Source organism: Pinus tabuliformis, chromosome 6 (genome assembly GCF_031772625.1).
Source record: "Pinus tabuliformis cultivar Carrire ecotype Pingquan chromosome 6, CPIR1, whole genome shotgun sequence".
Taxonomy (NCBI): Eukaryota; Viridiplantae; Streptophyta; class Pinopsida; order Pinales; family Pinaceae; genus Pinus; species Pinus tabuliformis.
This window is the reverse complement of record NC_142292.1, coordinates 1,919,685,448-1,919,711,386: the sequence shown is the minus strand read 5'-3', so window position 1 is coordinate 1,919,711,386 and position 25,939 is coordinate 1,919,685,448. Positions and strand designations below refer to the sequence as shown.

The 25,939-nt window shown below is 37.8% G+C and overlaps 1 protein-coding gene across 1 annotated transcript in view; it reads left to right on the top strand.

Moving 5' to 3' along the window:
- Nucleotides 1-288: 288 nt before the first annotated feature.
- LOC149266863 (uncharacterized) overlaps nucleotides 289-25,939 on the top strand; it is a 66,880-nt gene continuing 41,229 nt past the window's right edge. Inside the window, exons 1-2 of the mRNA XM_089431123.1 lie at nucleotides 289-859; nucleotides 20,460-20,514. Of these exons, the coding sequence (XP_089287249.1) occupies nucleotides 529-859; nucleotides 20,460-20,514 (386 nt within the window). The 5' untranslated portion in view covers nucleotides 289-528. The remainder of the gene's footprint in view (nucleotides 860-20,459; nucleotides 20,515-25,939) is intronic.

The following is a 25,939-nucleotide window of genomic DNA, read 5'->3' as shown; positions in this document are numbered from 1 at the left end:
CATTAAATCAAAAGACCAGTCATTAAGAGCTGATGAATTAGACAATATATATTATGTCATTGCCTTACGGCGTTTCCTTTGCAACATATGGTGCAAATGCTAGTAATAAAAATCCTAATGAACCCATCTGAACAAGACACATATGGTTACACACCTAAGTAGGAGTCAACGAGTAGTGAGATTATCAAATTCTTACGAATGATCGAAATAACCTCAATGTGAGAGTGCATGCAATATATTTATCAAAATGCACTCCTTTCTATCCATCGATTCGAACCTAATCATACCAAAACCCATGGTTGCAGTGCCACTATGCCCAAGGGATTTTGAGTTCTTGGCGCGTGTCCTCTAAAACTCAATAGAGTCGGTGAGGTAGCGGTGGGAGTCGTCGTGGATCTCGTTATATAAACGCCCTCTGCCATTAACATCTTCTGTTTCTCGATTGCATCAAACCCATTTAAATTAAAATTGTATGCACGCGTAATTTGGAGTCTGTAATTTGTTGGGAATCGTTGAGCAGGAGTAATCATGTTGCTGAGCGGGGCGGTTCGAAGCCTGGGGAGGGTTGTTCGTGCTGGCGAACAGGCTTCGAACATACGACTTGCTGCTGCTGCTCCAGCAATATGGAAGAATGATAGAAGAGGGTATCACGAGAGGGTGGTGGACCATTACAATAACCCACGCAACGTGGGATCCTTCGACAAGAATGACCCCAACGTTGGTACCGGCTTGGTGGGAGCTCCGGCTTGTGGTGATGTCATGAAATTGCAGATCAAAGTGGACGAAGAAACCGGCCAAGTTACAGATGCATGCTTCAAGACCTTCGGCTGTGGTTCTGCGATTGCCTCCTCTTCTGTGGGTAAGCAAATTTACCTTCTGATTTTTATTTTCAAGTGAGTTCAGTGGGTGTATCTGTTTTCCCAAACGATATCTAGGATTTGCATCTGGCTTCATAGATGTTGTGTCTTCTGGTGCATCTATGAATACGAACACAACCAAGACTTTTACCGGAAAAGCAATAGTTGTTGTATGTGCTTGCGCGTCCATGAATACGAAAACAAACAAATAATCACCGCGAAAACATGAACAACGGTGGAAGCAGCATCAACACCCCACTTTCAGCAGCCACCGTTGACTATCATCCCCAATTTTATGATGATCTGCTCGCTCTCATATTTGGCCTACGAGAGTTGTAGGCGATTGAATCCTGCAATACACCTAATGAATCCTCGCTGTCAAATTCTATATAGGCCGTGTTATTGCTTTCGTGGTGTATTTTAAGTTTCAACACATTGTTACTTTCAGAGGCCCTATGCGTCAAGTTGGTTTAAGTGAACTTCCTTGTGCCCAACCACATTAGTAGAGGTGGTTTATAGGTCATTCTCCCCCTTTCAAAATGTTATCTGCCATTTGTCATTTGCTATTTGTCATTTGTCACTTGTTATCTGATAATTTGTATGGTAATTTCTTAATTGTATTAAATAATGAAGATATAAATTTATATATGAAGGGTAGTTAATGTTTGAAGTTTTGGAGACGAGGAGAATATGTCAGCATCTTTTTTTATGATCATATGATAAAAATTTGGATTAAAAGAAAGATTAAATCTTCCCAGTGCTGCACCATTAGCTGAACACTGAGTCCCTTCCATGGGGAAGTCCCATTTTTCTAGGAGGTTGAACCAAACAGGGAAGACGGAGGAGATTTAAAATTTGTATAAACTATTTTGGGATGCCAAACATAGTTTATTCCACTGTTTATTATGACACACATATATCTAAACAACATTTTAATCATCTTATATTCATCTTTTAATCAATTAATCATTATATAATTAGGAGGGGCATTACATCCATGAATACTCCATAGTCAGTCTGCATTGTCCCCCAAACAAGAGCTTTGAAAAGAGTCCATGTCATAGAGTATTCTATCTAAACTTAATCAGGGTCTTTTTTTTTTCTTTCCATAAGATGATTCTTTTATGGGTTTTTACATCTCTTAGCAAAAAATGGTTGTCATAGTGTACACGTACAATCATTGCAATCTGTAGGAAGAAACCGCTTGTATAACAGCAATAAGCCTTGACTACTCCAATGGAGCAGAATATATTTGAGAATTATGTATAATATTTCAATAGGAATCTTATGATAACTCAAAGGATGCTTAAGTGTTAAGCCTTGACACTTTTTCCAAAGTGGTCTTAAGAGTGGATATACTACCAATAAGTTTCTCGAAAAGTGTATATTCAATAGATAAGGGTGATTAGATATCCTTCAAATGGTGCCAATCATTAGGGTTCTCTCTTACGAATGGTATAATAAGTTTCTCGAAAAGTGTATATTCAATAGATAAGGGTGACTAGAGATCCTTCAAATGGTGCCAATCATTAGGGTTCTCTCTTACTAATGGTATAACAAGCTATGACTAGTTATAATTCATGTTCTAAATTGCATTTAAATATTTCTTTCATGTATAGATTTGATGTAACCTCCAAATGCAAGTCTATTGGGAAGATGATGAGATGTCTAGTTTCCTATCATCAAAAGGATGAAGTGGTAGCTGATACCTAGATGGATAAAGGACTTACACATATTATAAAGGTTTTGCAAGCATGCTTTAGGATAATTTATTTAAGCTTTTGCATTGACATGGTCCCTGCAAGAACAAGTTTTTAGAACTTCTAATTGTCAAAAGTTATCAAGATTTCTACTTATTTCAATAAGAGGAAAGGATTTCTACTTATTTCAAAAAGAGGGAAAGGAAATAATCTTTAGGATATTGTCGAGGATGTTGTGACTCTGCCTATAGAGCTGTGAGACTTGCAACCCTCAACAAAAAGGAAGTGAAGACCAAGGGAATGATCTTGGATGCCATAAAGAATCATCTAATCCCTCATGTATTTGAGAAGACTATGACGAAAGAGATGTTTGATGCCTTGGTCAATCTTTTCAAGAGTTAAAACATAAACAAGAAGATGATATAGCCAAACAAGACTTAGATCCGTAGAGATGACTAGATCACACACAATCATTGATTGCCTTATGAAGATCACACAAATTTGTGATCAACTTGTAGAGGTTTGGGAGGAGGTTGTAGGTGTAGAGCTAATGAACATGGCACTGAATGGTTTCCCAACTTCATGGGAACCATTTGCTAAAGGTATTTGTGCTCGAGAAAACCTTCCTGACCTTGAGAGGCTTAGGGATGATTGTGTCCAGGAGGAGACTTACATGGAGTCAGAGGCCAACAAGAAGGGTGGTGACGAGAGCTTAACTCTGTTTGGTTAGTAATATATGGGCAGAGGTGAAGGACCCAATGACGGTAAGGGAAAGAGTGAGGAGTCAACCTCATAGCTAGGAAAGAAGGATTGAAGTAAAATCAAGTGCTTTGTTTGGCATAAGTATGGTCTTTATGCATAATAGTGTCAGAGAAGCAAGGTAAAGGGAAGTAGCAGCAGAAGAAGGTAGCAGTCTTTGTAGAAAGTTAGTGGAATGAGTTTGTTATCAAGTTTGAGAAAGATTTCTTGATGAGATCTCGCCTTTCTACTAATGCAATTCTCGACATATGACATCATCCTAGTAGTTGTTTTCTAGTCTAAAGAATCAAAACTTAGGAGCATAGGTTGAGCTTGGTTATGATACCAAGTACATAGTAGTAGGACTCAGTATTATTCCCTTCCAGCTTAGGATAGGTAATTCTTTATATTTTGATGATGTTTTGTTTGCTCTATGTCTTAGGAAGAATTAGCCTTTAATTTTTGTCATGGAGGACAAGGGCTTTGCAGTGGAGTTCAAGAACTAGCAAGTCCTCATTAGGCCAAATGATTCTAGCCCAGATATAACTCAAGTAATAGGGGTTAGAGAATGTAATTTGTATGTTTATATGGTGAACCTATTCAAGTTTTGGTTCATAACAATGACACAATATAAATAACTAAGAGAGAAGAGATAAGTAGCTAGTTTGTGTGATCTCCAAGTACAATAATGAATAAAGGTAATTCAACCTCCCTCTACTTATATGAGGGCAACCAAGTCAACTTCCTTTAATTTAGCCTAAAAAGCCTTAAAATAATATTAGATTGTGATTACAAGTTGCATAGGTCACAAGCTGATCCTCAAAGATAGCTAACTCAATGATAAAACATAAAAATATGACTCATATAATCCTCGTGTGAGCCAAATTCCCTCCAATGGTGACATCATCCTCCAAAAAGGTGCTTTTCTTGTCGAAAATGCAATGGATGGCTCCAAAAGGGTGCATCTCATCCACATGTCATGTGTCCTCATCAAATGGGTGCCAAATCATCAAGGCATCATCAACCCAATGCCCTCCAAAAGGATGCCCATGTCATCAATCCAAGCATCATGAAAGGGACATCATAGTGCTAGGGCATGATGTCATCATGTAGAATAATGTATTATTCTCTCCAGAGGGTTCCCATGTCAGCATCATCATTACATTGTTAAAACATGGCAATATCCATTAAGTAGGTGCAATGCCATTCTGGAGGCGTCTTGTCAACATTGGGGTACATCAGCTCTAAAGGAAATGACTTGGCTTTGGAGGGTAGTGTCCAAGGTTGCAGAGGTAAGTGAGGGGGTCATCAATTGTGTGCAAGCATCCCAAGGTGAATGCTCCTCAATAAATGTCCAACACCTTCTATCAAAGTGCTCTATAAGTGATGGAGGTAGTACGTGGGAGCAAAGATCTAACACATTCACAGAATCAAGTGAGATCAACATTATGGGTGCAAGAACCATAAAAGTATCAAAGTGGGCCATATTCAATGTTGAAGGCATCAAAGTACTTCACACAAGCACCACCTCCAAATGTCTTCCTAGCTTATGATTTATAAACAAGTTACCATACTTAGGTATGGGAGGGTTATAATAAGGCCCTCTTAGGTACTTCCAACCATAGGGGGAGGAACAATTCCTAGGCCTACCCATCAGTTAGTAGGTGCAAGTGATCAATGACATGGTGTGGGTTTTACTTCATGGAGGATGCCATTGTCTTATATTGGGTTTTGATTTCATAGCATCCTTTAGTGTTAAAATGTAAAGAGGGAGCAATCGTGGGGTCTGAGTTATCACCTATTTTGAGTGTTCTAGGCTTATTTTCATCACCCCCCATATACTCACATATTGTTGAAAACTAGCGAGAAAATTGATTCCTTGATTTGTGCGTTAATTCAAGGAGTCAAAGTCGAGTTTCTTTTTGTGCATGGTTGAGTTCTTAAAATTTAGGAGTTTCCATAAAAAATAGGAGTGCATGAGGCAATGTTGAGGTTGAAGGTCAAGTTTTGATCTTCTGGTGTGAGTTAAATTGGGAACTGAAAGCTTAAGTGGAGTTAGCCGCCTGAATTTTAGGAGGATCCAGTTACTAGTTCTGTTGACTTTTGTTAACTAAAAAAGCTCCAGTTCAATTCCTTAATTAGAAAACTCGCTAATTTTAACCATTCGATTTGCCTTTAAAAGGAGGAACGAAGGCACAAGTTTAATCATTGTTTTGGTGAGCACGAGTTGGTGAGACCAAGCAATAGGAAACAAAAGTTTGTGCGTGGAGCTTGTGAGAGGAAGAGTGTGCAATAGAAGCTTGTGCACACGTTGGTAGAGGGTAGCAGAGATCAACAGTCTTGCAAAGATTTCAAGCTTAGAACAAGAAGGAAAGACAAGTGTGCCTTTCAGATTAAAACAATAGTATTTTGTAAGAGATCAACTAGTTAGTTTTTCTATCAATAAAATTCTCATCAAGCAGAGAGTTTTCCCAGTTGGGTTCCCTAATAAAAAAATGGTGTCTTGAATTTTGTGATTGTGTTTTATTTCTGTTCCTAATTCCGTTGCAAATCGAGTAAATAAATTTTGTGTTTGTAATAAAAGAGTGTTTTTTCAGATTGTTCTTATCATCAGATCAAAATGTTGGGGAAATTCTACATGGTATTAGAGCCCTGAACATAAATCGATCAACACAAGAGTCTTCGAAGTTGAAAGATGACAACTCACACATGATTGGGATTGAGGGAGCAAAATAGATTGGATTGGGATTGAGGGAGAAAAATAGACTGGATGGCTCCTAAAATTTTTGTGTTTGGAAGGTTCGCATATTGTTCTTGTTGGACGAGTTTGGGCTGAAAGAATTTGTTGAGAACAATGTTGTAGAACCTTCAGATCCAGACGAGTTAAGGCTCATCCAAAGGTAGATGGCCAAGGAAAAGAGAATGATCTTGGATGGACTTCGAGATCATATAGTTCCTCATGTTGCAGGTAAAAATACAACTAAGGATATGTGGGATGCCTTAGTCAAGCTCTACCAAAACTCTTCAAAGAACCAGAAGATGGTCCTCCAAGAGACGTTGAGGACAATCAAGATGCATAATGGTGAGAGTGTCACTGCCTATCTCACCAGAGTTTAGGAAGTTCGTGATGAGCTAGCAGTTGTTGGAGAGAAGCCTATAGACATAGAGCTAGTGTGTGTGGTTCTGAATGGGTTTACCAAAGATTGGCATACATTTGTTCATAGTATTACTGGACGAGATAAGTTGCCGGATTGGGAACACTTATGGAGTGACTTCATCTAGGTAGAGCTAAGGCTTAGGCTAGTAGAGACTTCTAGAAGCAGTGGCAAGGGTTCCAAGGTTGAGAAGGAGGAGGAGAATCTTGCTCTTGCAGGTAAAGTCAAAAGGGTGGCAAGAAGAAGACAAATTTGAGTAAAATAAATGCTTCCATTGTCCTACTTTTGGACACTATGCTTCCAAGTGTCCTAACCGGAAGAAGGGATCGAATAAGGAGCATGTAGCTGCATTAGCTCATGTAGATGAGTTTGCCCCTCAGTTTGAGGAGGACTTCTCATTGATAACTTGCATGCCAAGCTCAGTAGGGAGCAATACGTGGTACATTGATTCAGGAGCCTCTTTTCATATGACTAGAAATTGAGAGTACTTTAGTCAGCTGGAAGAGAAGGATATGCAGGTGAATATCGAGCTTGGAGATAATGGCAAGTATGCTACCTGGGGAGTTGGTATTGTTAGCTTCGAGTGGGAGTTAGGTAATGCTCTTCATCTCAAAGATGTTCTCTATGTTCCAAGGCTGATGAAGAACTTGGTTTCAGTAGCTATCCTTGAGGATAAATGATACAATGTCATCTTCAGTAGAGGTAAGGCGTACCTCGAACACTTAGCTTCTGGATGTAAGAAGTAGATAGGTGTGAGGATGAAGAATCTCTACAAGTTGCAGGTAGAGATAGGTGCAACCTTGAGCAGCAAGGCAGGTAGTGCATAGAGTAGAGAAGTGATGGTTGAGTGAAAGCAGGATAAAGCTCTCAAGATGGAGCCTCAACTGATATCTCAGTTATGTCTAAGCTAGTTTATAGTTGGGTTGACCAGTAGGATGATGAAGAGGAGCAGAGCTCGTAGAGCATGGTGGGAAAGAACATGTCTTCAAAACAGGTTCCACAGAAGAAAGTAGGGAAGCCTTATAGTTTAGAGGGAGCAATTGTAGCAGTGAAGAACATGGTCATGTTGGAGACAGATCCAGGTGGATAAGGTTCTTCTAGGAACACCTTCCTCACTAAGAGGGAGTGTTGAAAATTAACGAGAAAAGTGATTCCTTGATTTGTGCTTTATTTCAAGAAGTCAAAGTAGAGTTACTTTTTGTGTATGGTCGAGTTCCTAAAATTTAGGAGTTTCCCTAAAAGTTAGGAGTGCATGAGGTAGTTAATTGATGTGTTGAAGTTGAAGGTCAAGTTTTGATCTTCTAGTGTGAGTTAAATTGGGAATTGAAAGCTTAAGTGGAGTTAGCCTCCTAAATTTTAGGAGGATCTAATTAACTAGTTTTGTTGACTTTTGTTAACTAGAAAAGCTCCAGTTCAATTCCTTAATTAGAAAACTCACTAATTTTAACCATTTGAATTGCCTTTAAAAGGAGGAACGAAGGCACAAGTTTAATCATTGTTTTGGTGAGCACGAGTTGGTGAGACCAAGCAATAGGAAGCACAAGTTTGTGCGTGGAGCTTGTGAGAGGAAGAGTGTGCAAGAGAAGCTTGTGCACAGGTTGGTAGAGGGCAATAGAGATCAACAGTCTTGCAAAGGTTTCAAGCTTAGAACAAGCAGGAAAGACAAGTGTGTCTTTCAGATTGAAACAATAGTATTTTGTAAGAGATCAATTGCTCAGTTTTTCTATCAATAAAATTCTCATCAAGCAGAGGGTTTTCCCAGTTGGGTTCCCTAATAAAAATTGTGTCTTGAATTGTGTGATTGTGTTTTATTTCTGTTCCTAATTCCACTGCAAATTGAGTAGAGAAATTATGTGTTTGTAAGAAAAGAAAGTGTTTTTCAGATTGTTCTTATCAACAGATCAGAGTTTCGTGGAAATTCTACACATATATAGCTTGGATAACAAGCTTTCATTGATTCATAATAACCATTATTGACCCTTTCTTGTTCATTAGGTTGGGATATTCAAAGGTCTTTTCATTTAGATAGATCATGCTTTTAACCATGAATTTGGTGAGGGTTAATGAGGAGGGGGGTAGAGCTCAAGCTAGGCTTTTGTCAACACACTTTCTCTTATGCCAACCATTATTTTGCATTTTAACATTCGGCTCATGCTTTTTCTTTTCTTTCTGCTGCATTGACCTCTTAGGGCAAAGTTTCCATGCCTCTACTCAAAGGATGAGGAAAATAGGACGAACCAATATAAGCGACAAATAGCAAATCAACTCGAAGATGGGATGTGGATACATAGGGATGATAAAAGGTGTTAAGTATGGATAAAGATGGACATTTAAGATCAATTAGAGTCTCTTATTTGTGACCCTCTTAGATAGTGAAAGAAAGGCCTCAACAAAGGCCACACTAGACTAGGGGCAAGTGATAACCACTAAGGTGAAGCATGGGAACAAGTGTACAACCAAGAGCTGTCTATTATCTAATTCAACTTATGATCCATGATAGAATTCTCCTAAACATTAAATGAAATCACTTGAATATAGAAGTGGTTAATGCACCTCATATTAAATGACCCATCGTCATCGGATGAGTAGGCTAGATGAAAGGAAGCATTTGACCAAAGAGGCATATGAGGTTGACTATTTGTGGATCATGATAGGGTTGTTGGCTGGAAAATTGCATCATAGGAGGAAAATATTCCCCCATGGTTGCCCAAACATTTGGGTGGTTAAAAAGGCTAAAGCATGCAACAATACAATTTGCATGTACAACCAATGCCCTCGTATAATCTTAGAGGAAAAGACATCAGAGAAATCATTCACCGGTGTGAAGCTCGAGGTGAGTCATTACCACATATTTGATTGCCTAAAGTTGTATCCATGTATTAATAGAGAAGAGGACCAAGTAGGAGCCTCCAACTTGAAGTGCTTTTGTCTACACACTTTCTCTTATGCCAACCATTTTTTTGCATTTTAACATTCGACCCATGCTTTTTCTTTTCTTTCTGCTGCATTGACCTCTTAGGGCAAAGTTTCCATGGCTCTACTCAAAGGATGAGGAAGATAGGGATAACCAATATAAGTGACAAATAGCAAATCAACTCGAAGATGGGATGTGGATACATGGGGATGATAGAAGGTGTTAAGTATGGATAAAAATGGACATGTAAGATCAATTAGAGTCTCTTATTTGTGCCCCTCTTAGGTAGTGAAAGAAAGGCCCCAACAAAGGTCACACTAGACTAGGGGCAAGTGATAACCACCAAGGTGAAGCATGGGAACAAGTGTACAACCAATAGCGGTCTATTATCTAATTCAACTTATGATCCATGCTAGAATTCTCCTAAACATTAAATGAAGTCATCAGATGAGTAGGCTAGATGAAAGGAAACATTGACCAGAGAATATATGAGAGGCATATGAGGTTGACTATTTGTGGATCATGATAGGGTTGTTGGCTGGAAAATTGCATCATAGGAGGAAACTTTTCTCCTAGGGTTGCCCAAACATATGGGTGGTTAACAAGGCTAAAGCATGCAACAATGCAATTTGCATGTAGAACCAATGCCCTCATACACTCGAGAAAGCATTCACCGGTGTGAAGCTCGAGGTGACTCATTACCACATATTTGGTTGTCCAAAGTTGTATCCATGTATTGATAGAGAAGAGGACCAAGTTGGAGCCTCCAACATGAAGTGTTTATTTGTGGGTTACAGTGAAACTTCAAAGGCTTACAAGCTCTATATTTGGGAGCAGAGGAAGACAATAATGATTTGGGATGTAAGGGTTGAGGAAGATTTTGTAATTAGGAATTCCCATGAGCCTATTCTAGTGACAAAGGATTAGGAGCAAGAAGTTTCAAAGGTTGAGCTAGTGTCACCAATGATTTTTAGGGTAGTACAATAGCCTTCAAATGAAGAAGGGAAGACATGAGCCCCTTCTACTCTCTATCACCTTGATGGCTTAGTTAGACATCGAGAAATGCTCAAGAGCATATTGAGACTCCTAGGAGCACTTTTAGAGAGATCAAACTTTGAAGAAGTTTCTAGACTATAATAGCATCGACGAGTAGCATTTTAGATTCCGAGCCTTTGAATTTTCAGAAGGCAACATACCAGCATACCAACAGGTATGGTGGGCCGTGGCGGATGCCATGGTGGAGAAGTATACCTCCATCATGAAGAATGGTGTTTGAGACATAATGCCAAGACAAGAGGGGACGAAAGTTGTGAGTTTTAGGTGGCTCTACAAGGTCAAGCATGCTATAGATGGTAGCATTGAGAAGTTCAAAGCAACATTTGTGGTGAGAGGGTTTTCTTAGAGAGGGAGTGGACTATGAGTAGACATTTGCTCTAGTTAGTAGGCACACTTTTTTTGTTTTTGATTTCATTTATTAGATGGAGGATACATTAGATGGATGTGAAGACAACTTTCCTTACTAAAATCATTGCGGAAAAATTGTACATAGACTAGCCTTAGGGCTTTGAGGTAAATGGGAAGGGGTTCGATGTGTGTGGGATTTAAAAAACATCGTATGGACTCAAGTAGGCATCAAGAACATGGTATTCCAAGATTGATGGATATCTGCAGAGTATGGGATTCACTAAAAGCAAAGCATATTCTAACTTATATTATATATTTGCTTAGAATGATATGGTTATTTCAATGTTATATGTAGATGACTTGTTTTTGAGAAGTGCAGAGAAGCTTATTAGAAAAACTTATTACAGGGTGCAAAACAAACATGGCAAAAAAGTTCAAGATGAAGTACATTGGCTTGATGCATTTCTTCCTAGGGTTGGAGTTTTGGCAGAGACCAAGGGAGATTTCCTTGGGTAGAGTAAGTATGTAATTCAAATCCTGAAAAGGTTTTAGATGGAGGATTGCAAACCTATGGCTACATCCATGATCACTAATCTGAAGAAAGTGACAATTGTAGATTTAGAGTTGGTGGATCCCAAAAATGTACATGCAATTGATAGGTTCATTGATATATTTAGTCAAAACTAGGCTAGAGATATGTTTTGCATTGAACACCTTGAGTTGGTTCATGGTGGAGCCAAGACATGAGCATTGGGTAGCAACAAAATATGTGCTCAAGTATTTGAGGGGCACAATGGAGTATGGTTTGAGGTATTTTGGAGATAGTGGAGTGAAGTTGCTTGGTCAGAGCACCTCGGGGTGCTGCTTTAGCTTGGGATCAATGATGGTATCGTGGTTCAGCAGGATGCAGAATTTTGTGGCACTTAGCTCAGTAGAGGTAGAATACATGGCAGCTAGTACTACTAGTTGTGAGGCCATTTGGCTTTGCAAGTTACTTGCAGGATTGTTTGATTGGAAATTAGATCGTACAATCATTTACTGTGATAAAGTTGTATCAAACTCTATGAGAATCCAATGTTTCATGATAGGCCTAAGAATATCTCTATGATAAAGTTGTATCAAACTCTATGAGAATCCAATGTTTTATGATAGGCCTAAGAATATCGAGATTATATATCACTTCATACGAGACAGGGTTCATAAGCGAGCAGCGAAGCTTCAACTTCTCATGGATCAGCAGGTAGCTGAGATTTTGACCCAGCCCATGGAAAAGGGAAGTTTGAAGCATTCAGAGACAAACTTGGATTGGTGCAGAATTCCTTCCTTGCTAAGGAATGTTGAAAATTATAGTTTGAACATGAACTTTCACACATGTTTAGTGTATGTGATAAAGTAGTTTGAGATGCTTTCGAAAAGAAAATAATATATATTTTTTGTAAAGTGATTTTTTTTTTGGAAAAGTAATTCTATTTTGTAATTCACTTTAGTAACAAAATGAATGTCTTGTATTTAGCAGTTGAGTTTAATATTGTACTTAGACTAGGAGTAATCTTAAAAGAAGATTCTTTGCTAAAACTATAAAGACAGGACAAGGGAGAGGCATTTTCATACATTTGAGTGAGCGAGCGAGAAAGAGAGGCAGAAAGTGGCCGGGGAAGAAGCATTTTCAGGCAGAACACAGTTTGAGATAGCAGTTCCGTACAGTTGTACGGACATCTGTACAGCCGTCTGGACAGCACTGTACAGATCCATACAATAGCGATGTACATTGGTCGTACAACTTGTAGAGTAGTGTTGTATGTACCAGTGTTGCAAACATCTCGATAACACCCTGATGTTATCTTGAAATCACGATTTCTTGGCCTAGCGGATAAAAATATTTTTATGGTATCTTAATTTTGCTGATGTTTGCCAATTTTTTACCGATATTTTCCCGATTTTTATGATTTCTTGGTTTTCCGGACCCTTGCCGATTTTAGCCCTATGCCGATATTCGCAACATTGGTATGTACATCAGTTGTACAACTTGTGGAGTAGTGCTGTATGTACATCAGTTGTACAACTTGTGGAGTAGTGCTGTATGCACATCAGTCGTGCAAAATTGTAGAGTAGTGCTGTACAATAGAGAACTGCTGTTGCTGTTTTTTTCCAGCAGCTGTATCTCCCAAACAGCCTGTAGAAGTTCAAACTTCAAATTCGATGCAATTTTGGTAACTGTGTAATGTTGTTTTTTGGGAAGCATGTGGAGTTTTCCTTGTAAGTTTTTTCAATGAAAATCTGATTTGAAGGAGTAATTACCTGTGTGTGAGAAATTAATTTTTATATTTCTGCTGTTTAGTTTCTAGTTATTGTGTGATTGATGTTATGGTCTGAAAATTTAATTTTAGTGTTAATTAAATTCAGCGATCTACATGCTTGATTGAAATCATAAGGACATTAGGCACCTAGGGCTTGAAATTCTCATAGTCAAGCACCCCTCCTAGGTACACTGCAGCTGAATACCAATTGCCCTTTTCACGAAGAGTGATTTCAACAAGATAGCTTTGATATCATGTATGAATTGCTGCATTATGACTTTATAATGCAAATACAGAAATTTCACCTCCCAAAGAGGTTATTTAGTCCTTGTAAACTTCAGCAATATGGGAAATTTTAAATATTAACTTACAACAGTGAACAATGGACAATATTTCATCTCACTTCAACCAACGCACTGGACAGCCCACGAGAAGATACTGAACACATGCCCACAAATTTCAGTACCTAGGGTATACTTGTCCAACCAAGTACTAGATCTGAAAATAACTTTAACACAACAGAGTTCACAGTAGAATATCTGCTCTCGCATCTTCCAATTATATGTGAAATCACTTAACACTTTTAGTGCTTAATTTTGCGCAATAAAGATGAATAACAAATGCTGAAATCTACTTAATCAAGAAGATAATGCACGCTGAAATTCAAATCTGCATCTACACAAGTATTGTACAGCTAATATATATATATATATATATATATATATATATATATATAGCTGTACAATACTTGTGGTATGTACATGTACATCATATATATTGCTAATATATATGAAGTACATGTACATACCACAACTTTATCACAAAGTTGGTACAACCTTTCAAGCTATCCAAAACCTTGCTAGGGAAAACCAAGAATGATCTCCAACAAACAAAGCATCAAACACCAGCAAGCTGTCCTTGGTTTCAACACAAGATGTCTCGTTCTCTCCTCCTCCGCAATGAATCTCCTCTAGGGTAAACCCTAGCTTCTTTGCATCCTTAGAGTGAAACCTTAACTGTATTACAACCTTGAACTTCTTTGAGAACCTTCGTGCTCAAGACAGAGAGACGATCCAATGAGGAATACATCAGAGAGATTAATGTGCTACTCTCATCTCATCTTTAACACTAGCGTAGATTCATCTAAACTCCAGATCTATTATGCATCAAGTGAGACCCAAACAACAATTGTGTTAATTTTAGATAACAATGGTATGTTCTATGCTTAAGAGCAATTTACTTCAATTTTTCTTATTAGCCCAATATCAATTTCCAGATTAGCAATCACATTAACATGATAGTAAATGCAGATAGAACATAAATAATAAACAGAAGACAAGCCAAGACAAGAGGACACAATATTTAGCGGATGCTAGGGAAAAACCCCAATGTGGGGAAACACTTTGATCAAGTCTTCTTATTATTCTTCAAAAGTTCAGCAAAGAGAGAGAGAGAGTACAATATACAAAATTCACTTGCCCAATCACAGTCAAATCTGTCCAGTCAAACTGCAGTCAACAAGATGCCCTAACCAGAAAGTCAATGTTGGTCAACTTAGCAGAATTACACCTCCAAATCAGCTTGGTCAAACCCAGTCAATTCGGCCTCCAAGGACAGTCCGAATCAGCCCAAAACAGTCCCGAAAATATCAGTCAAACTCGGTCAACGCATAGTCAAACCTGCGGTCAACTTCCCTGTGGTCAATGCTGGTCAAAGTTCAAACAGTTTAGAATGCCTCAAAATCTGTGCCCAGAAATGCGGCCTGCCCAAACAAAATTTTCTCCAAGAAAATCGCAGTCAAACAAGGTCAACTGCTGCCCAGTCAACGCTGGTCAAACCTTCTGCAATTTGGTCAATGCATGAAACAGAAAATCACAGACCGTCCTTCGGACGTGTGGAGGAGAGAGGCTGTCCAGAAATCCATACACCCAATCAGATGAGGAGAGAGAGACAAATGTGAGTGATGATTGACCAAATGAGGAAAATGACTCCTCTATATATACCCAACATTGAAGATGAAGAGACACGTCTGTTGGGCTTCATGAGCCTACATTAGACTTTTGGCTGACCTTGACATTTTGTCCATAGAAGAAATAAATTCATAATTCCATTTCTACTTGTCAGAATCAGATCATCTTTAGATCAATCCTGGACGTGTGGAGGAAAGAGGCTGTCCAGAAATCCATACATCCAATCAGATGAGGAGAGAGAGACAAATGTGAGTAATGATTGACCAAATGAGGAAAATGACTCCTCTATATATACCCAACATTGAAGATGAAGAGACACGTCTGTTGGGCTTCATGAGCCTACATTAGACTTTTGGCTGACCTTGACATTTTGTCCATAGAAGAAATAAATTCATAATTCCATTTCTACTTGTCAGAATCAGATCAATCCTGCACCTCTCGGAAAGAGGAATACAATAAAAATATCATCTCCATCATATGAGTTGTCCAAGGTGGAGTTTGGCCCTAGTTGCCAATTTTAACAAATTGAGACACAAATCTCTTGGTGTTTATAAGGTTCCAAGTTAAGATGGATCTATGTTGGTGTTCTTCATATATATATATATGTGTGTGTGTGTATATCATGCAACTCACCATTTTACGGGATCATATGTTATGGTTTAAACCAGTAGGAAATACTACTTTCGATAGGATTCACTTAGAATAGTCTCCAATCTTTTTTCTCATTCTTTCTTTTCATAGTAGTGTGAAAAGAAGGAAGGTTTGGCTTCAAGTTTATACCATGAGTTGATAAAAAGAACTAGGAATGTTTCCAAATAGAATTCTCTTATTCCTCATCTTGTTGTAGTTGATATGATTTTGGTTTTATATTGTTATTTTTATACATATAAGAATAGTGAATGATTACTATTTCATTTGCATTAGATTTATTTTTACTATATTTTTAGTTTTTTGCAACTTATTATATTGGGTTGACACGATGTGGAAAAAATTGAACTCGGGAATAAATCGGCAAAGGTTCGAAAATTTGAAAAGTCTAGAGAAAATTGAAAAAATCAGCAAAAACCTGGCAAAATTAAAAAAGTACAAAATGAGTAACAAAATTAAAAAATTGGACTTTCCTAACTTGTACGTGGCCTGGAAAAGAGTCACGATATTTTGGATCGAATTGCAATTTTATCGAGAGTTTATCGATTAAATTGCGAGTTTTTCAAGTTTGAAAAACACCTGAAAAACTTGGCTGATATCATCAATGAGTTGAAAAACTTGTGATTTCCAGATGTTATCGGGAGGTTTTCCACAGAGGGTTGACATATGCAATGTTACGAACATGGGACAAATGTTGGAATTTCTTGAATATTAGGCTGTAAAATGCACCTCACTTCTCTCAGTGCAACAAGATGATGAATGAATAGATAAGTGAAAGGACTCTCTCCTTCCTCTATTTATATGAGAGGTAGGGGAGGCCAACAATATAAAGTGGGCCTAATTTCTATAGGTAACACACTCTACATGAGTAGGCCCACACATGTAAAGCGCTAGACCAAAAGGACACATGTTAAGCTCCAAGGTAATGTTGTCAACAAGCAAGTCTCCAAGGCATGAACACACCACCAGATGTGTGTAGCTCTTGCCCTCCACAAGCCCTCAAAGGATCCAACACTCTAAAGCAATGTGTTCCTTTGGGTCCATCACACCTACATCACCTCTCCCTTCACCCAAGCTATCATAAAACAAGCAAGTCTCCAAGGCATGAACACTCCACCAGATCTGTGTAGCACTCGCTCTCCAGAAGCCTTCAAAAGATCCAACACTCCAAAGCAATGTGTTCCTTTGGGTCCATCACACCCACATCACCACTCCCTTCACCCAAGCTATCATAAATCAAGTAAAAGCCTCTATGCAAGCGATCCAAGTGTGCCCATGCCATCTAAGGCTTGATGACCTCCTCCAGAATGCCAAGTGCATCTTCTCCAAAGCAAGGTGTCCTCCAAGTAAGCAAGTCAACCTCCATGTGACCATTGTGAAGAATTCATCTAGTTGTCAAGGTCTCCATGCTCAAAGGAAAGAATGCCACATGATCATCAAACAAGGTCTAGCATTTGAGAGTAAGCCACCTCTGCATGTGCATTCCCATCATTAAACAATCAAGGGTCATCCATCTACCATGCAGCCCACATCACATGAAGTGCCCTTAATCATGGTGTGATCACTGCTGGAGTAACTCTGAAAATCTAATAAATGATGAGCCATATGGGCAGGGGATGCATGCAAGGGACAGGGTTTTACACAATCAAGGATCTGTTTCACACAATCTCATTGGTAGGAGCTTCAATATGAAGCTTTGATTTTTAAGTATATGATGGATGTTGTGCATGTATCGCCCAAACTTTTTATACCCTTTCCACTAATTTTCATGTTTGAATTCCTTGGGATATAGCAACATATTGCAGATTTCCTATAAATTGTATGGTGACTTCCAATCATGAAATCGCCTAGAGAACAAAACAAGGAATTTTGGCGGCATACTTGTGAAAAAGAATCCAAACAGAGCATCATCACATCTCTCGTGCTTTCCAAGAATTTGCCGAGGTTGTTTTTTTCCGGAGAAAAATACTCGTAATTTCATTCATAATAAAATGATGAAGCTACATTTCGCATATTCACTACAAGAGTGTATTCCTGAGATATGCCAACAACAACTTTACATTTTAGCTCACCAGAGGATACAAGAACAAATAAAACAGAGCATATGTCATCCAAAAAACCTGTGCTCAGAGGGAGAAATATTACACCGCCTTATACAACAGGTAGAAATCAGAAAAAGACCATTTAAGTCAAACTGTCCATGAGAGGAAGCAGATACAAAGAAGTATCTGTAGAAACAAAAATCTAAGCCTTCCAAAAACTGGAGATTGGCTGTTCCGCTGAATTTGCTGAGGTTGTTAACAGTTCAATCAAAGATTTACACTAAATTAAATTAAGCATCTTGTATATATACTAATTACTAGTTAATTAATCATTATTTATGACTATTTTATATATATATATATATATATATATTTTATTCATAACAAAGAATCATGGACGAGGGTATTACGAAAGAATGGTGGATGATTACTGCAACCCATGCAATGTGGGGTATGTGGGATCCTTTGACAAGAATGACCCCAATGTTGGCATTGGCTTGGTGGGTGCTTTGGCTTGTGGCGATGTCATGAAATTGCATATCAAAGTCAATGAAGAAACCAACCATTTCATAAATGCATATGCTTCAAGGCTTTTGACTTTGTGGTTCTGTGATTGCCTTCTCTTTTGTGGGTATGCAGATATATGTCATATATCATTTTATTTTTATTTTTTAGTTATTTCCATAAATGGGCAGTTCCCCATAATATGTGGTGCTTTCATTAAGTGCTAGGCTGATGGTTGTGTCTATTCCAAATAGGTCAATCAAAATATATAAGGATTTTTATTTTTAGGTTACTTCGAGAAGCATGAGTTGTACTCTCCATAACATCATTGGGCATCAGCGTAGGGTCTTACGGGTGTTTATTCCAAATTCACTTGCAACTTTCTCCTGGCCTCATCGTTTAAAATTACCTTTGGGTGTGACCAAATATGGCGACAATGGAACCTTGGAATCCTGGGAGATTGTTTAATACTTCATTGAACTGGGGCTCCATTTACATCATCCATATATATATATTTTTGAACTGGCTTTTCTTATTATGATTTGGCTTCTTTGGATAAACTTCAGCTAACACCATTCGTTTCAGAATCCTTCAGCTAAGTGGCCATGAGTTGGGTGTATCTATTCTTCTAAAACACAGGAGTTGCACCTAGCCCTAACTGCTTTTGTTTGTGTTGGTACATTCATGAACACAAACACAAGCATGTCGTTGGAAAAACTTGAATATCATCGTCTGGCTTTCGTTGACTTGGCAAGCTACCTTTGACTATCATCCTCAATTCTTTGTTAATGATATCTGCTCTTTCGTTCCTGGCTCATGAGAGTTGAAGGAATCTTAACTCCAATAAACCAAATGAAACTTTGCTGTGAAATCATGTGTAAGTGTTCTTATTGTTTTCATTGCTTTTTTTAGATTTAATTTTGAACACTATTTACTTTATAGAGCCCCTGCGCATCAAATTGGTTTGTCAAGATCTAATGAAAATTCTATGTTTCAAAATATGCCTGTGTTTTAGAAGTTGTGACTATGGGACTAGCACCTGGCCCCATCTGCCTGGAGGCCTGATTTTGAGTAGGTGAGAAGGGGTGACTTGGCACCTGAGGGGAAAAACATGTCTCTAGGGGGTATTTGAACCTAGGTGGGAGGTATGAAACACCCCTGTTTTACCATCGAATCAAGACCCTGTTGAGGTAACATTTAATAAATGACGATAGGAATTCCATTTCAATTGGTGCATGTATGAGGCATCGTTCCAAATGTATTCCATTATTATTGTTAAGTACGAAGAACATGCAAGGATAATGACACACATTCCTAAGTTACAAAGGTTTATTTTTGAGTGTAGATTAAATCTATTAATAAAACTATTGAAGAAATCATGCCCATCTGACAAATTAAAAAATACAAAATTAAACACAGACAAAAATACTATGAATCTCCCAGCACCTTCCCTCCCTCCTACAAAAGAAAAAAATGATGGAAACATACAATTAGAACATATATGTCACAGAAATTCTAGAATAAAATTTAAAGGTGAAATGAAGTCCACACCTGAAGATGATTCTCATATCACGTTGAGCCCACAAAACCCAAACCAAATATTTCGAATACCTATAATGAAGTACAGTATTATAGCAGACTAACACTCGAACAAAGTTGACAGCATGTTAGTTCCTGTTGTTCTTTTCTCTACATTGTACAAAACTAGTCATTTATGGCTTATGGGAGTTTTAAGGCAAGAACACAAGTATAGTTGACTGTGTTATGAATCTGCTCTGTACAAGTTTGAATTGTGGTCAGTTTTGAATCTTGATTGAATCTATATATTTGAAATTTTGACAATAATTTTGTATGCATACTTGTGCTGTGAGTGCATAGCAAAGTGCATTAGGATTGGACAAGTGTAATGATACGAGTATTCCCCTGATTTCAGTAATCCTTTTCTTTATTCAAATGGGGGGAAGCTTTGAGTTTACTAATTTTATAATTGTCATTATCTTGCAATAGAAGTTTGCAAGTAGGGTTAATAGAGCTGTTGATACCAGAATGGGTTATGAATCTGCTCTGTATAATTCTGAATTTCTAGTTTTTCTTTGATAGTTTTGCACATTTTCTTTCCATTTCTTTCAGATCCAGGAACCTATGTTGTAAATTGTAATGGCACTTTATTCATGTTTACATATCCCATATCATTTACTTATGGTGGATCTTGTTTTTGGTCATCTTCCAGCGAGTGAATGGATAAAGGGGAAAGAAATTGAACACGTGGTGTCTATTAAAAACAGGTAAATTATTTATTTATTAACTATCTTTTGGTTGTAGTCTTATTTGGTTGCAATTTCTGTAGTGCAATATTTATCCTAGTCCAATCTTACGTGGATCTTTAACTGAAAATTAACTAGTGCCTACTGTTGTATTGTTCTTAAAGTAATTTTCCTTGAAAATGGAAATTAGACTTGGATTAGAGTTGCATCTCATCTAAAATTCCTAGGTCAGAAAATGGGATTTGTTTTGCCATTGTAACTTATAGGTCACTTTTGGCATTCTCCAATGTGTGACATTTATTATTTTGTGGAAAAATGAAAAATGAAAAGCCTTGATTTTTCATTTATGTCAGGTACAAAATGTTGAAAAGGTGAGGTTGATTTGTTGATTTTGTAATGTCTTTTTATAGTTCAGCATATTTTTATGGAGTAGATAGAAATATCCTTCATCTGGAATAGTATCTTAAGTAGCACTACTTTACTTTGCGGCAAATTGAAAAGCCTTGATTTTTCATTTATGTCGGGGTACAAAATGATGAAAAGGCAAGGTTAATTTGTTGATTTTGTGAAGTGAATAACTTCTAGATGCGCAGAGAATATATATATATATATATATATATTAATAATTAATTGACCGGTGATGATTGTTTACAGTGGGGGTTCCTAGCTTATATATTCCCATGGGCACCCTTTGGGGAAGGGCATGATCTTATGATCGTGCCCTTTCGTCTAATTAACCTAAAATTAAATAATAAACCTAAAATTAAATACTAACTAATCTTTTACTTAACATTGCCTTCCTCTCGAAAGAATGCTTTGTCCTCAAAGCATGCGTAACGATAGGTGTTGTTGACAAAATGCTTCATTCTCCCAAGAAGCGTCTTCTTCGGGTAAGTCCTTCCACTTGATCAGATATTCCAAGACGATCAAGGTCCCACACTTTAAAAGGTCTTGGATTAATCTCTCAATTTCCGTTTTTTGGTGATGTGGATATCGGTATGGCTTGAGGTTGACGGGGTCTGACCCTGCCTTGACTTCTATTGTATGCTCAATTTCCCTATTAGGCGGCATCTTCATAGGTGGGTCTTGAAATACATTTTCATGCTTCCGAATTAGATCTTGTATCTCTGGTGACTCTTCACTGGTCATATTTGCAGATAACATTTCTAATTGGTGACATTGTACTACATAAGCGGGTGCTCCTTTTCGAATCATCTTCATCAATGAAACAAGTTCTTGCTAATGGCAAGAAAAGGGCTTTAAATGTAGGAGCTGTTCTAATTTTACCCGAGGGCTTTGAATTAGCCCCTCCAGATCGTATTTCCCCTGAGATTAGACAAAAGACGGGTAATCTTTATTTTCAGAACTATCGTCCCGATAAAAAAAACATTATTGTAATAGGTCCTGTTCCCGGTCAAAAATATAGTGAACTTGTGTTCCCCATCCTTTCACCAGATCCCTGAGATGATGATACAATTTGATTCTCTGGTGCTTGGAATCCGTGTAATTTGTACTTCTGACCTCCCCATTTGAATTTTATAAATTGTACTTGATGGTTGGCGGCACAAGTACCTAAAGTTCGTAGCCATTGGATACCTAAGACTACATCTACTCCTCCTAACGGTACCGTGAAGAACGGAGACTCTAAATTAAAGTCTTGAATCTGCAATTTGACCTTATGGCATTTCCCCACCTTTTCAATCTTCTTACCGTCAGCTACCATCACTTTCATGTTTGGTAAGGGAAATGAAAAAATATTGAGTCTCTTTGCCACGGTTGCATCTAAAAAATTGTGTGTGCTACCAGAGTCGATGAGAACCACTACGTTGTTCTTCTTTATGTGTCCTTTTAACTTTAAGGTCTGAGGTTGTGATATACCTGTCATAGCTGATAATGACACTTGTGGAATACTTCCGTCATCTAATTCTGGTGAGAATTCTGGGGCATCTTCTGTTTCTTCTATGTCAGAATCTTCACTGTTTGAATCATTGGTTGCTTCACAATTATATAGGTTCTTTGGTTCTTTTCCTTTAGCACATCTATGTTTGGGGTCCCACTTCTCACCACAGCGTTTGCATTTACCCTCTTTTATCCTTTGCATTTCCACATTAGATTTTTCATCTTCACGACGATGTGGTGGAACATATCTTGTATTATTTGAGTCCACATACTGGGGTATTCTTCGTCTTGAATATGTTTTTTTTCTGATTTTGACCAAAATATTTGTTCGAATTTCTTTTCGGCTATTTTTGCTTTTCGTCTTGCTACTTCTATTGATGTAATGTCATGCATCTCAAGTTCTACTTGTAAATGGGTTTTGAGTCCCGAGACATATGATTGAATTAGACGAGATTTTGATAACCCAGGTACTCGTGTTACTAAGGTCTACCATTCTTGAGTGTATTTGTCCACACTTCTTTTTTGTCGTAATTTGATGAGTTTTGAAAAGAACTCTTCTTCCTTTACACCTTGGAATCTTTGAAAGAATGCATCCTTAAATTTTCTCCAACTAATGACGTGTGTTGTCTTTTTCCCTAAGTCACCTGACACGGGGATTCGGGACACGTAGGATTCGGGATTCGTGGTGTCGGATTCGGGACACGCTGACCCCCGGAACAGGACACGTTAAGACACGTTATATATTATTTTATTATATATATATATATATATATATATATATATATATAGATATATATATATATATATACATTAAAAATTAGATATTAGCATATTTCTTATACAAATTTTAATTAATGATATAATGAGTCACATGCTATATCTAATGTGATGTTAGATATAAAGTTAAATACTAGATAACTATAAAAAAAAAAATATTGCATTAAAATTCATTAAACTAAAAATCATCCTCAAAGTTGCTAAAAACAATCATATTCCTTACTCTCTTTATATTTACTAAAATTAGAGTTGAACCAATACATATGCTTTACTAAAATTAAAGGATGGTTCATGGCTGGTTGCCAATAATCCAGCTGTCAATGACGTAGGCAGTGAATATGTTCGTGAAACTGGCACAGGCCTTGCTGGCACGCAGTTCTGGGAACCTGGGTGTTTATATAACTATATATATAGCAGTGGGCGGTGAATTGAATTGAATTGTCACGTGTAATATTCAGATTCCACATTCAGTCAGCGACACTGCAATCATATGAATGTTCCTATCGCCACAACGTCATAACTCAACTTGCCTCACTATTTCTCATCTGAAATTTAGCTGCTGATGCCCAATCACTAACGCCATTAAATTTTATATTCATAATTGCGAAGGAGGCCGCCATTAGATTTTATATTCATAATTGCGAAGGAGACCGCCATTAAATTTTATTTTCATAGTTCGAGAGACATGACGCGTTCCGTGGTAAATTTTTCATAAAATCGAAAACGATGTTCTGTTACTTTAATGGAACTGACGGACATGCTAGCATATATTATTTAAATGTGACGGAATTAGAAAGACAGGACACGCACAAAAATCGTGACACGATTTGGGAAAATTGCGGCACGTTAGTGACACGACGTGTCAGAAAATGACACGACGTGCCCTTCAATTTGGACACGAATCCGACCAGAATCGTGTCGGATTCGACCGATTCGGGATTCGCCAGGGGGTATGAACGAATCCGGTTTCATAGCTTTTTCCACAACATATGCCAATTATATTCTTCCCCTTCCATTTTCATGGATGCGTGCCTGAGTTTTTCGTCATCATCATTGATGTTATATATCTCAAAGTATTCTTCTGCTTTATTTATCCATGCAACATTGTTTTTTTCGTTTCCATCGAATTTAGGCATTTCGACTTTTGATTGGTAAAGGTATCCCAAAGTTGCTTGTTTGTAAGAGTCGCGTTACTCATTTCTTGGTGCGGTGTCGTTGATTTTTTTGGGGATTCAGCTTTTTCATGAGAGTTTGTTGATTTTGTTGAATCTGATGAGTTGTGCTCTTGATTTTCTTCATCTTCTTGTAGTAGTTGTGCGGGTGTATAATTCATCTTTTTACACAGAAGTTTCAGCAATATTAAGGTCTCTTTGTGATCCACTTCTGATTGGACACGGTGATTTTCCATCTATATTTCTATTCGATTTGTCGTATCCTGAAGTCTTTTGATATTGTTAGCCTGCCCCTTAAGCTTGATTTGGAAATCATCTAATCTTTTATTGACCTCATCGTTGTTTTGTTATTTATCTTATGCTTTACGTCAACCAATTTTTTTTTGGAAATCTGCCATTGTCATTGTCGACATTGAGCGAGTTTGTGGGGGCATGTATTTATCTGCCAGCTTAAATATATATATATATATATATATATAATTAATTTAATTATATATATAGTTTTAAACTATATATATATATATAATATTTTTATATATAACTCAATTATATATATCGTATATAATATATGTGATGATATATATATATATATATATATATATATATATAGTTTTAATCTCGGTGAGTATGTATATATAAATAAATTTTATATCACTACAATTGATTACAAACCAGCCCAATGAACCGTCGCGTTTGTGGTTGACTTGTCCCGACCAGTGTAAAAGACAACTACTTTGGGGATTGCGGCAGAGGAACAACACCAGTTGGTTGGAAATCGCAGGAGCCGATGGTTTGGTGGTGGACGGTGGACCACGTTAGTGAAGGATGGAGAAGCGAAGTTCAATTGAACAAAATGTAGGCTGCTGCGGTTGCGTAAGGTACTAGCGGAGAGGGAAAAAGACAGGTGACTCAATGAAATGAAGGGTTGGCTGTTTGAATGGTGGTCAGGGGTCAACGAGAATGATAGGACGGAACGCAGAGAGGACCTGTGGAAAACAAGCACAACAGAGATATGGTGATGGACGCAGGGACGACGAATGAAAGCGACGCAGGGATGGCGGATGAAAGAACGGATGCCGACACTGTTGATTGGTGCTAATGGCAGATGTGGACGACGTAGGGACAACAGAACATGGACAGGGATGGGGACAACACAAGCAGGACAACAATAGAATGGCGTAGAGGGGACAGTAATGACTACTTAGGGATTTGCAGAACAAGCAGAGCGGAGGGGCGGCCAGCAAAGTTATGGTAACAACGAGGAGGTGAGGCTGATGATCGATGGCGTCTGTGAGAATCTGTGTTTTGCAGGCAGAGAATCAACCTGCTCTGATACCACCTGAAGTGAATAACTTCTAGATGCGCAGAGAAATATATATATATATATATATATATATATATAATTGACCGATGATGATTGTTTATAGTGGGGGTTCCTGGCTTATATATCGCCATGGGCACCCTTTGGGGAAAGGGCATGATCTTATGATTGTGCCCTTTTGTCTAATTAACCTAAAATTAAAAAATAAACCTAAAATTAAATACTACCTAGTCTTTTACATAACATTTTGTAATCTCTTTTTATAGTTCAGCATATT